Below are 13,557 nucleotides of genomic sequence, written 5' to 3' on the forward strand. Positions count from 1 at the left end.
ACATCAGGTTTATACTCAAGAGCTCAATGTTTGGAATTTATGTAGTCCCTTAAGCTGTCTGTATGTTACCTTCACCCAGGAAGTACTGGATTTTCATTCCTTTTCATATTAAACCCATGAACCATCTCAGAGATCTTTCCATAAGGAAATCCTTCTTCTAGGGATCTTAATTCTTTCAGTCATAGGCCTTTCTAGATGACTGCTTTGTATTTTCTAGGATTCCTGACTAGAATTCTCTGTGTAATATTTCACATAGACATATGTGCTTATGAGACCTCAGTCTGACATCACAGAAATGTTTTACAGTCTGCATGTGCTGTAGACCACTCTCTGTTCCAGCTCCATGGCATTTGCTGATGGACATTTTACCTAAGTTTATCCACAAAAGATTCAAACATGGAGTTTACTTTTGATTCTTGAGACTTCCTAGCATCTAGCAAGGATTCCATTAGATACTGTGCCAGAGGACCTTCCAGAGGGCTCAGATATTGCTTTTTTTCTGATTGGATGCTATTTTAAATTGTAAACCATTTTATAGCCTTTATAAAGACAAATTAGCTAGAAAGTTTTAAGTTTATTCTTGTTCAAATGTCTTCAAATTAAGGCTTCAAACCTCTAAATATTAATCAAAGTAAAATGTGCTTGTATCAACATTTACTTTTTTTTTTTTTTTAAATCTTAGAATAGTTTTCTTTTTTGAGCCATTTTACCCTCTGTACTTGCTTTTCCTGATTGTTCATGTAAGAGTTTTATTGGCAAAGGTCTTAAATGGAGGTTGAAATGACCAAATTTCTTTATATTTTCTGCTAGGATGGTTAGGAGGGATCTGGGAACTGTCCCAGCAGATGCTGCTGTTCAGAAAGAACCTGATGATACATGAAATGCATGAGCACTTAGAGTGGAATCTTAAAGAACTGCAGCTGCTATAGAGTAAATAGATATTTTTGATCACTTTCAGAAGTTACTGTGCTACAAGTAGTGAAACTTAATGAATTGTTTCTTTAGACATCTCAAAGAATTGCTCTTTTTTGTGTTGTTAATTTTGTAGTAAACCAAGCTGGAGAGACAGCTCTGGACACAGCAAAAAGAGCGAAAGCTGTCCAGTGTGAGGAACTGGTAAGAAGGGATCTGTGGGGGGAAAGGCAAGGGGAATGTTTACTGCTTTAAAAATGTGATCTACTTAATATGTCATTGCCACTGTATCTCAGATGTGGTATTGCTCCCAGCTGGCTGTGTGCTGATCTGAAGGCCCTACCATAGGTGAATATTTTCTGACTTAAAACACAACAGTAATTTTCTTTGTAACACTTCAAGTAAAAAATGTTACTTCTGTTGGTAGTACTAGTTATTTTCACCAAGATATTTGAAGACCTTAAACACTGGAGGGTTACATATACCACTAAATAAATCATTCAAGGACATTTGGCTTCATCACCTCAGAAGTTCTTTTTAAAGACTTTTATATCAGGAGTACAAAACAATCCTCTGTAATATTACATCTGTCAAGACCTTTTAGGTCTGGATCTTTGTCTTTTCCTGCTTTGGCTTTTTGTATTTAATGGGACAGGTAGTTTAGAGATGGTGAAAGTCTTCTTACAAAGAGGATTGAAACAACTTAAACCTGCTTAATGGAGAAAGAAGCAAAAGTGTAATGTCTGCAAGTTAGTATATCAAAAAATATAGAACACCAGCTTCTATGGGACTTTGTCCCTCTACTGAACATGATCAGAGCAAAAACCTTCTGGAATTTTGAGAACATATGAGGGATGTTAACAGATGCCACTAGAGAAAATTATTGGTGTTCAAGAAATAAATATGTTAAGAATTTTCCCATGTACTCCTCTGAAGCAGTTAGCCAGGAATAAGGATTCTACATCAAACCAGCAAGCTTGTTTGTTCGTGGCTCTCTGAGGTGCCACCAGCATGCATTAAATAGGCAAGTGAATTTAATTACTACCAAGGTATTAAAAAGTCTGAGTGGTGTGGCAGTTACACATGCTAGACAAAACCAGGAGAATTTACAAAACAGTTGTCACTTGCTGCTTAATTCTGTTTCCTTTTTTTCCTCATTTTGATGATCCAAGGATATCTACTTTTGCTCCATAGCTGGTAATTTTAATACCTTTCCTTTGACGAATGAAAGTTCTTGTCATGAATTAATCATTGCATAATCAAGATATCTTGTCCTTCAGAAATCAAAATAATTTTCCCTGTTTCTGGGGATACAAGTCAACATTTTGCTATGGCTGATAAGGTGGTACTGTCATTGACTTCTCAGTTGGTGCCACCTCTGCCGTGTAAGTGCCATTTCCAGTAGTTTGAGTATTCTGTCAACTGAAAAACAGATCAGCTTTACAGCAGACAATTGGGATGGATTGCTTTTTTCTTTAGAGTATCACTTCAGTAAAGTGACATCTACCCTTAATGTGGACCAACTGATGGTGTTATAGAACAAACAAAAACAAGGGGATGTTATCAGTGAGCTTATCTAGCAGTTAAGTGTTTCAGCTGTTGTAATCCAAATTCCATAAATACCTCACTGATTATTTCAGCTAACTCTCATAAAGCATTTATGCCTTTTCTCTTTTTTTTTTTTTTATTTTTGAAGAGGAAAATGATTTCTGCATTTTTTTTCAAAAGTGGCAATGAGATATGGTTAAGAGGGGAAAAAAAAACATGAATGAGCATATTGTTTACCACCGGCAATAACAAAGTACAAGATAAATAGCTGTGTGTTTGCATGTACTAAGCTAATTTCTGTTGCATAACTGAAGTCTTAACTGTGTAATTAAATTCAGTTTCAACTCAAGTAGGTTCATGAATACTTACATAACAGATTGGAAATACTTTCTTTATTACATATTTTATTTCAGGAAGATGGTTAAAGGCTTTCCTGAATCGACTAGTAGACCACACTTCAAAGGATGTGAAGGAATAAATAATGATAGAAAATCTAGGCCTTAGAAAGGAGAATTTATCTCCTCAGAATAACCATGAACTGCTCTTTTAGTTTTTTTGCTGATCATTGAAGTAATAGTTTTTTAATATGTTATTTGGGCTGGCAAAGTAGAGGAATTTTGTGCTTAAGATATGTCGATCTCATCCAGGGAGAGAGAGGCAAAATATTTAAATAAAGGTTAAATATCTTTTGATTCGAGTACAAAGACTGTGATTTTTGAGGGGCAGTAATTGTATATAGTAGAATTTATAAATAAGTTTTGCCTTTTCTGTTTTTAAAGGAGGGCTCCAGATGCATCCTTCTTTTGTGCGTATACCTTGATGTCATCTATTCAAATGCTTGTCAAACATGGCAATTTCTGCCATTTCCAAAAAGATCTTTTCTTTTTGTCTTTTAGCTGTTTCTCTATACCACAAATAAATGAAGGATGTTTGTGTGAACGCCTTGGAATTGTGTGGGTTTTTTAATCTGGAAAAGTTATAAACTTCTAAATATTTCAGTTTTTTTCTTGCCATTACAAAGCTAAGTTTGTTAACACCCAAATAACAGCAAGCATTTTAACAAGAATTTTTATTTCTTTCAGCTTTCTCAAGCCAAGGCAGGAAAGCTAAACCCACATGTTCATGTGGAGTATGAATGGAATCTTCGGCAGAATGAAATCGATGAAAGTGACGATGACTTAGATGACAAGGTAAGTGCCAATCACTGGGAGGGCTTTGCACACAAACTCTCAACATTTCAGATCTGTGGTAGTAAAGGGAATTAGAGACCTACTTTAACCTTTTTTTTCTTATAGGTTTTTTTTTTTGGGGGGGGGGGGAATAGTTTTGAGGCCTGTATTAAAGACTGACAAAGTGCTGTTTGAATATACACTGTCAACCTGGTTGTTATGGACTTGAGTTTCAAAAGTTTTGCTTTGACAAGACATACGGTATAATATAAATCAGTAAATCTATATTACTTTGTTGTCATTTTATCCTCTTCTGAATTCCAGACTGTTAAATTTTAGCTGGAAGAAATCCAAAGCTTACATACTTATTTTTTGCATAAATTAATTAAAAACCTAGTTGTTGAATAAATAACTCTATTTTTCACAAGCTGTGCTGTGCTATATATTCCTGGTTTTAAAGACAGAAGTAATGGAAAGACAAAACTTGAGGGCATAGGATAATTGCCATCCTAGAATAAATGAAAACTGAGGCTCAGTGTCCTACTTAAGCAAGTCAGTTAATTACTGTGTGCTCTGTTTCTGTACTAAGTGCCAATACACCTCTCCTATTTTATATGAGCGCTGCAGAAAGAAATGTGGACAACTTCTCATTTTCTGTGACACTTGAGACTGAAAGATTCAGGAACTGAAATAATTTACATGTCCTCAAGGACAGTAGAGAACAAAATGATCATCTGTGCATGGAGCCTTGGGAGGATGAGTGATGCTGTGCTGCAGATAATAGCCTGAACCAGAGCTGCAGGGAAACAGATCGTGCTCCATATGCAGCCATTAACGTGCAGCAGGCAAAAATTGATGTGTGAAATTTCTTCAAAGAGCAATTATACACGTTTTAAAAAAGCTGTATCATGGAATATATTGCTAGTTCAGGCATCAAATACATTTGATCTGTCAGAACTGTTTGTCTATTTTTAATGGGAATCGGTGGGGTAATAAACTTGATACTTGAGGATAATCATCTGGTCTGAGTAAAGGGCTATATGTACTGAAAATTACTCTTGTATTCTAAAAACGTTATTAGTCTGATATTGGTGTATTATTAGTTTGTATCTCCTGCTTAAGATTAAATCTAGTTTTGTATACATTATGATTTTTTGATACTACAATCTTAATTTTCAGTTAGAAGAAAGCACCTTTCAGGTTGAATTGCTGAAAAAGGGAGGAACGGGGGCTTATTTGTCCAATAAAGAAAAAAATTAGGCTCGTGTTCACTAAAATATGGTCTAGCATATTATTTTCCAAACGTATTTACTATATTTAGTGTTTAGACAGCTGTATTTGTTTTTCTATTCACAGCCCAGTCCTATAAAAAAGGAAAGATCTCCAAGACCCCAAAGTTTTTGTCACTCTTCAAGCATTTCTCCACAAGACAAACTGACTCACCCTTCATTTAGCACTCCCAGAGACAAGCAAAGACTCTCCTATGGAGCTTTTACCAACCAGATCTTTGCAAGCACAGACTCACCCACCTCTCCAACTGCCGATGCTCCTCCCCTTCCTCCTAGAAATGCTGGCAAAGGTAAGTCTGTCTCCAACCTACACTTGCAAGCAGTGATTTTTCCCAGAGTTATCCTTCCTTTAATCAGGTACATTGCAGTGTTTCAAGATGTAGCATGTTTTTCTTGTTGCATTGATGCAGTAATATGGTACAGTGGATGTTCTAAACTTAAAAAAAGGAGGGAGGGGGATATTTAGTAATGGACTCGTTTATAATCCTGCACATGAATGGGTGAAAAATAAACTAATATTCTGCTAAATTAAAGTTGTTTCATTTTAAGAGACTTAGTCATGCAGCTCTAGTGGATCGTGTTGGTTTGACCTAGATATCTGTAGTCTTCAAGTTTAGAGGATATATTTATGGAGCAAAACGTGTTGCTGTATTATATTTTGTGCAGATCTACTTTTTAGGACAAAGAAACCCCTTATCTTTTCCCCCTTTTTACATGTTTAGTTTAGAAACAGAAAAATTATGTTTTTACAGTAGACTTGTTAGAGAAATCTTCAGTTGCAATCAAGGCTACAGTATAGTCTAATGCTTCAGCAGTTATCCTCATGCTCCCTTTTGTGAGCACTGTTGTATCTTTATATTTCATTTCTTGGCTGGTAATTAACTTCATTTGAAAAAGATACAGAGATGGCCCCATCAAAATATGAAAGAATAAAAGGGACAGGACACAGTGTGTTGGCATCAGGTCTTTGTTTTCACATGGTTCAGATGCTGTGCTTAAGCACTACTGTTCCACCATCAAACTTTACTATGTACTGGCAGCTTTCACATGGATTCCTTGGTTCTCTTTTAAACAGGTTTGTTTCCCATTACAAGGCAAAGTGATTTTGCCAGGGTTTGCATTTTTCACATGAGGTTTTTTATATCAGTTTCATTGGGGACTCAGCTGTATTCCTTGTAACTTTACTATGTTGACCTCCTTGTTGGCATTTCAAGATTCTAACCTTTTCCTTCCTCTCCTCCATCCCTTTAACATGCTCTGTGTAACAGTCTGCTATGGATTGTCCATTGCAGACACAGTGTAGTGGCTTACATGTTCCTTCAGTCTGACCTAGGATAACTTTTTCTTGCTGTAAAGTTGCAAGACTTGGAAACTAATCATGAATCCCATTTCCTGAAGGTGATTAAGGATCTTGTCTGGTGTCTGCCTGTAAACACTGCTTAGTATGTTGTCAGCTTTAGATGGATTATAACCAACATTACTTCTTTGTCATTATATAGTGGTCTCATACATACTTACTCAGAAAATTGTCTTTTTCTCCAGGAAGGGGAATACTGATGTGCACATTTCATTCTGAGTATGTATTCTAGTTTCAGAAATGTTAGGCATTCTCATAGGTGTTCCTGCAAGTTCCTGGGTGTTCCTAGACAAGCACTGAAGCTACTCAGACAGAATCGAGGCATTGAGTTCTTCCATGTTTTCATGTCAAAGATTACATAAAAGAAATTTTTATTTCTAGTACAGCAAAATCATATATTATCACAAAATACAGAGAAGTATTGCCTTCTAATGTAACATTAACTGCTTCATCAGAGTGGAAAATATCAGATTCACAGAGTATGTCTGAGAGAGGGGTTTAATAGAACTGCTGTTACAGTAAAGTCACTGTGCTTCTCTGTTTCAAACATGCCAAAATTCTACAGTCTGTGAGTAATACTGAGTTTTTGGTTGGTATCCATTCAACAATACTGTAAAGTATTTAATCAGTTTTAGGGGTTTACATTAAATACATGCCTCTGTTACAGGAATAATTGAAGACTCAAAAGGATGGGGAACATGCATAGGAAAACTCATTGGTGTGGAAAGGTTACTCTAGATGCATCACTATGGATGCACTTATGCTTCATTATAAACTGTGCCTCACCTTGTTATGTCCCCCTTTCCAACTCCCAAATGGATTGTTTAAAAGAAAAAGAAGCAGAGATTTTCTACTACCATAGACACTTGTGACACGTGAATTTTGAAACAGTCAGATTTAATTTCGTTTCTGTAGGAAAAAAATAATCCTCTAGAATTTATCTGCTCTTTTGAGATTAGTAATAATAGATTATATCCCTTACATCACAGTTTAACAGACAAGCTTGCTTATCAAATCTTTTTTGTTGTTGTAAAAGTTCATTTTAATATTTGAGTTAAGATTATATGAAAACAGTGTTACATTTTGCATTAAGTTCCCCAAATAGCAAGAGTAAGAAAAAAATTGAATCTGTAATTAAATTTAAACTTACCTTCTGTCCCAAATGTAATGTGATCTTTGTCCCTGTGCTGCTGTGAGGCCCTGACAGATACCATGGGACCCTGCTGGCGCATGGAGTCTGTAGGGAATGGACAGCTGAGGTCTGTATTTTAGAAGGAAGCATGGAAGATTTTAAAGTTTCATGGTTTTTTATCCTTTGGGACATACATATAAAACTGTCTTTCCAGAACCTGTTCTATATTTAAAAAAACCCTCCTCCCTGTATCCCTCTGTTAGCTGGCTTCATTGGCCAGTGAAGTTCCTGGATAGAAAGGTTCCATGGTGTTCCTGAGGTGCCACAGGGATCAGGAAGCCATCCAGTGGACTTGTGTTGGGGAAAGAAGGTAAATTTAAAGCCATTTACATAAGGCACACCACTCTTGCTCATGTTTTGCAGTGGACATGCTGGTTGAAAATAATTGTAATTGTTAGAAGAGGTGATATTGGGATGTTTTAAGTTTCTCCATACATCATTATAATGCATGTCCAGACTTTCCAGTTTTATAACTTTTCAAAATACTCCTAAAAATGCTGGAATGATCATATATTTTACTTTGAACTGTGTCATTTGTGGATACATCTTACTCTCTGCTATCTCTGCTACAGGTTTAGTTTATCCTAATAGAATGAAAAGTACAGAATAAGTGCAGTAGCTGCCTGAGCCAACCACTGTGGGCTTTTGCAATAGTTTATCTAAGCTTATTCAGATTCAACTTACTTGTGTTGTCAGTCAAGTCTTTAGTCTCTAACAGTCTGCAAATAATTTTTTTTACTGCTCTCTCCAGCTTGCACACCTACATTATGGCTCCCGACATCTAGCAGGTCATCTGCCTGTTGTTTTACAAAAAGCTTTCAAAAAAAAAGAATCAATATTTAAGTAGTTGCATGACTTGCCACATTGCACAACTTTCATTGCAAATCCAATGGGAGGGTGATGTTGCTAACTAGTTATGGAGGAATATTAGGCAATCTAAGCCAGGTTTCCTTCATTTTAGCTGAAAGCTAATTGATTTTTTTTTATGGTTCTGCCTATTTCTCTCATATTGGAAAAACATGGAGGTCAGGGATCAATTCTGTGTCATGATGTAAAGTTTGGATGTTCAATACCTACGAGTTTTCATATTTTGCACTTTGTCTCAGCTCTAACATTAGGTACCTAGACCCAAAGGCTCTTCTTTTGTGATTCCGTTCCACTGCTACTGCAGACACTGTGATATTGTCTGCTCCTTCACTAGATCAGACTCAATTTCTAGCCAAATTACCTTATTTGAATTTAATAACTTAATAACTTCTAGAAGTTGTCTGACTGCATTGCTCACAGGATTAGGAATCTTCTTAAGTCCACTAAATTACCTTGTGCATGTACCAACATTGTTGTTTGGCTTTGGTGATTTTTCAGTCACTGGTGACCATATCAGGGCACTGCCTGGAGGGCAACCCTACAGGTCTTCATTTCTGGTTTCTTAGACTAAACAAACCAAGATTATTTCACCTTATCTGATCAAAGAGTATTTTCATTTTCCTATGATTTAAATTATCCTTTCATCACATTAGCTCTTATCCATACCTTTGCTGTTTAAAATGGCTTTCTGAAACACAAGTGGCTGGAAGTGTCGGGACAGCAGTAAAATTTGCTCTTTCTACTGGAAATACCACATCAAAACATCCTTCTCATTTTTTTCATGATTGTATCATACTGTGGCATAGCAGGCATTACGCAGTCACTACTACCATTTTCAACTGAAGTCCTTAATTTATAGCACAAATGTAGTTAATCTCATTTCCATTACCTCAGCCTTTAAGGTCATCTGGTTTCTTCTGTTTCTTCTGAATGCTTTTAGGATTTATATACTTCTCTTAAGTATACTTAATGACTTAGTTTTTTAAATATTCTTATAAATGTGTTGCACATTTTGATTAAATAATACTAGTTATCCCACTCAAACTCTGTATTTTTTAATATCATAGTAGGAATGGAAGGCTGGCTGACCACTGTTGCTTTCATGGGCTGTTCTATTTCTGAATCAACACAAAATACAACATTCTTTAATGAATTTTGTCTTTTTTTTTTAACAAGACATTTTTAGCATTAATTATAAAATATAGTTCAAGTGCTAATGTTGCATCAATGTATATATTCTTACCTTTCTTATTCACAGAATGATCACAATAATTTTTTTGTTTCATTATGGTCTTATTTTCAATACTGAAAACATATGATGTGAAGTAAGACAAACTGAAGAAGGTTTTTAGTAATATCTGTGCAAAAAGTCACTCATGGAAAATTTAAAAATTATAATAACAACACTTGTAAATAAAAATACTATTTTTAATATAAATTGCTTTCCTTTTCAGTGCCTGTTCTGCCATTAACTGGAATTTTGGTTCTTCCCTCTGTCTCATTAAGTGGTAAAAAAAAATTACATAAGTGGGGGTTTTACACTCTAAACCCACCATTTCTTAATTGAATGGCAACAGCTTTGCATGGTTTCACAAGTACACAAATTAATCATTACTATACTAACTGCACAAACACTGAAGGGCAATGCACTATTAATTGCAGACCTTATCCAGTTATTCACCTTCATACAATAACTTTGGGATTATTTAATCTATTTACACATGAAAGCCTGATCCTTGTAACATGAAAAAGGGATAAAGTATAACAACAGTCAGTATTGAAAGCAATTGCTGAGGAAAAGAAAGCCCAATAGAAGCAAAATAAAAAAAAAAAAATAGGTCAAAGTGGGTGTTTTTGTTGGTTTTGCTTGTGTTAGGAAAATATCCTTTATGAAATGTGAATACCTCAATTATGTGAGAAATCATGATTAAGATGTCTATGGAGGAGAAATGGATGGCTTCATTGCTGCCTGGTTAAAAATCACAAAATATCTTTGATCTAGAAAAATAACTGCTCTAATTGCTTAAAGATATCTACCCTAGTCTCGTATCATTAAAAATGTCATGTAACAATTGTTTTGAGATTTTGTTTTTACACACACACATATATACATATATGTGTGTATATATATATACATATATATGTATATATATATATACATATATGTGTAAATATATATACATATATGTGTAAATATATAGATACACATATATGTGTAAATATATAGATACACATATATGTGTAAATATATAGATACACATATATACACACACACACACACACACACATACAGTTGCTGAGGCAACAGCTCTGGGCATGTCCCACGCAGGCCCAGGAGTGTTTCCTTAACCAGGGAACCTCGGGGGAGTGGGAAAGCTGGAAGGAACCCACAGCGAGGAGCGAGGAGCAAAGGTGGCCAAGCTCAGATGTGTATAAAGAAATTCCTATGTAGCACCAGGAACAGTGCAAGTGAACAGGACATGGTGCAGCACTTTGCATGGGAGTTTGCATGGAATGCCATGCAGGAAGGGACTGTAACTCTGCCAGCTTGGCCAGGGAGCAATGGTACCTGCCACTGAGTGATTAGTGCTCATTGGAAGAGATTTAACCTAGATTTAAATGGATAAAACCAGGCACGCTAGAGACATTCCTGGGGGCAGCGCACCAGTGTTTGAGGGAGTGTGTTAGTGAGGTCCTTTGGTCTGCTGTCCCAGTGGAGGAGGGAAATGGAGAGCCATGTGGCAGCAAAGACACAAAGCACAGAAATGCCTCGAAACAATCACATAGGGCTTCTTCCCCCAGAGAGGTGGTGGGATCAATATCCCAACTGAAGTGCACCTACACCAATGCACTTGGCATGGACAACCAATAGGAGGAGCTGGAAGCTGTTATGCTGTGGGAAAACAATGTCATGGCTGTCATCATGGAAACAGGCTGGGATGAGTCACACAACTGGAGTGCTGCAGTGGTTGGCTATAAACTCTTCAGAAGGGACAGGCAAGGAAGGAGAGGCAGTGGAGTAGCCCTGTAGGTTAGAGAGTGTTTTGAGTGTCTGAGCTGAGTGATGGTGACAGTAGAGTCAAATGTTTATAGGTAAGAATCAAGGGGGAGGTCAGCAGGCAGATGTCCTGGTGGGAGTCTGTTACAGACCACCCAACCAAGATGAAGAAGCAGATGAGATATTCTACAAGCAGCTGGGAGAAGTCTCACAATCACTGGCCCTTGTTCTCATAGGGGAATTCAGCTTACCAGATGTCTCTCTAGGATGTTCCTGGAGTGTGTGGAAGTGAACTTCCTGGCACAGCTGGTGGTGGAACCTGCTAGGGAATGCACCCACTGGACCTGCTGTCTGTGAACAGAGAAGGACTCATGGGTGATGGTGACCATGTTGGGCACAGGGATCACAAATTCTTGGAAAAGTAAGGAGGAGGATCAGCAGAACTGCCACCTTGGACCTCCAGGGGAGAGACTCTGACCTCTTTAGGAGCCTTGTAGACAGAGTCCCCTGGGAAACAGTCCTGAAGGGCAAAGAAATCCAGGAAGGCTGGATATTCCTCAGGAACAAAACCTCAGAGGTGCAGGAGCAGAGACACAGTTTAGTGGTGGACCTGGCAATGTCCAAATTGATGATCTTAAAGGTCTTTTCCAACCTGAGTGAGTCTATGATACCTTGTATTTCATAACAATTTTACAGACAGTTCATACATCATCAGATCTTTGTGTTATTTCACCAGCTGTTTCCATAAACTGATTTAGATTCAAGAACTTTTCCCATGTTTTCTTTATTCAAAGCATGAAGTGACTTTATACCTCTTTCTGAAAAGATGTTTTGAAGTTTTCCTTTATTTTTTGTCTTTTTGATAGTAAGTTATTTTGTATTTTAGCCAAGTAATCATTAATGTATGACCTCTATATTCATACTTGTTGCTTCTGTGAGTCTAATATAGGAACAAATGCTAGGAGTCTGAAAGGATGCACAATTTTTAATACTTTAACACCTTTTCCCTGTGACTTTTGTGTGCCACGTGAACTTTTGAAAGCTATGAAGTGATGTTTTTCAAGTCATCTGTGATGTCTGGATATATACAAGTCAGCTGAAATATGCCCATGTAACATAATTTTAAGGGTTTTTTTTAATTCTACTAAATTTTATTTTTGTAGATAAGGCTTTTTCATTTTATTGGCAACTAGAAGTACAACTTTTACTTCATGCCTGAAGTTTTATTTTTGCAGTAAGTGCTCAGTACTATTTCGGTGCATTTCCTGGCCTCTTTTCCCTTGAAGCCCGGTGTGGGTGACCCGTGACCGTGTCGGTGCAGTGCGGGCAGGCGGGCGCCAGGGGGCGGTCGGACATTCCCACTTGGAGGCATTTTGGCTGCGTGAAACTCTCCAGTGCCGCGTGTCAGGGCAGGAGACAAACACTGCTCTGATGTGCCCTGTACGTTCTCGACATGCTTTAAGAATAATGTCGCTGTTAACAGTGGATATTGACTGTTGCTTTTCCCCTCGTCATTCCTAGATACGCTCTGAGCTATGTAATGGTTTATAGAACAACTTTTGGTTCGTATTTCTTTAAGAGAAGAAAGAATTGCTAACTTGCAGAAGTCTAAGGGATCATCAGTCAAAATGTAACATGTGAAATGTTGGTTTTGCTTTCAGAAACATCTCAATGCACAGTTTAAATTATCTTGCTTCCTTAAACTCGAGGAAGAAATTAAAATGAGAAAGAATAAGGATGCAAACTGGGGAACAATCATTAAATTGCACTGGCATTTGACTTCTTGTCAGTTAGTGGTTTTGTGAACTTGAAAGTAAATTGAGAGGAACAATCGCAAAATATATAATTCGATTTATCGAAGTAACCAATTAATTAAGCCAGGCCCAAAATACCTGCTGGGCTTGTGCTTGAGATATTCTCCTGCACAGCAGAAGGCCTTCCAGGCTTGAATCTGGAAGAGAGTAGATTGAATTATTAACTCATTATGGGAAGTTCTATTAATTTTTTCTTTGCAGATTAGAAGAAAGAGGGAGGTCACCCACTGAAAATATCTGGCAAACAGACCCATGCTTATGTGATCATTGAAATTACTTTTGTCAGTGTTTAATGCTTCATCTAAGGAATTTTAACAAATATTATTCTTCACAGATTTTAATACTTTTATGATATATAATAATTTTGGAAGGAGTGCAAGCTTTGATAATTTTCAGTTTACCTATAATCAA

The 13,557-nt window shown here is 36.8% G+C and overlaps 1 protein-coding gene across 5 annotated transcripts in view; it reads left to right on the plus strand.

The window, feature by feature from the left end:
- ASAP1 (ArfGAP with SH3 domain, ankyrin repeat and PH domain 1) overlaps positions 1-13,557 on the plus strand; it is a 128,812-nt gene that overhangs the window by 97,327 nt on the left and 17,928 nt on the right. For all 5 annotated transcript variants that reach the window (XM_064644709.1, XM_064644735.1, XM_064644718.1 and 2 more), the window contains 3 exons: positions 1,049-1,116; positions 3,543-3,650; positions 4,986-5,208. In XM_064644709.1, coding sequence (XP_064500779.1) covers positions 1,049-1,116; positions 3,543-3,650; positions 4,986-5,208 — 399 coding nt within the window. The remainder of the gene's footprint in view (positions 1-1,048; positions 1,117-3,542; positions 3,651-4,985; positions 5,209-13,557) is intronic.

Source organism: Pseudopipra pipra, chromosome 1 (assembly GCF_036250125.1).
Source record: "Pseudopipra pipra isolate bDixPip1 chromosome 1, bDixPip1.hap1, whole genome shotgun sequence".
Classification (NCBI taxonomy): Eukaryota; Metazoa; Chordata; class Aves; order Passeriformes; family Pipridae; genus Pseudopipra; species Pseudopipra pipra.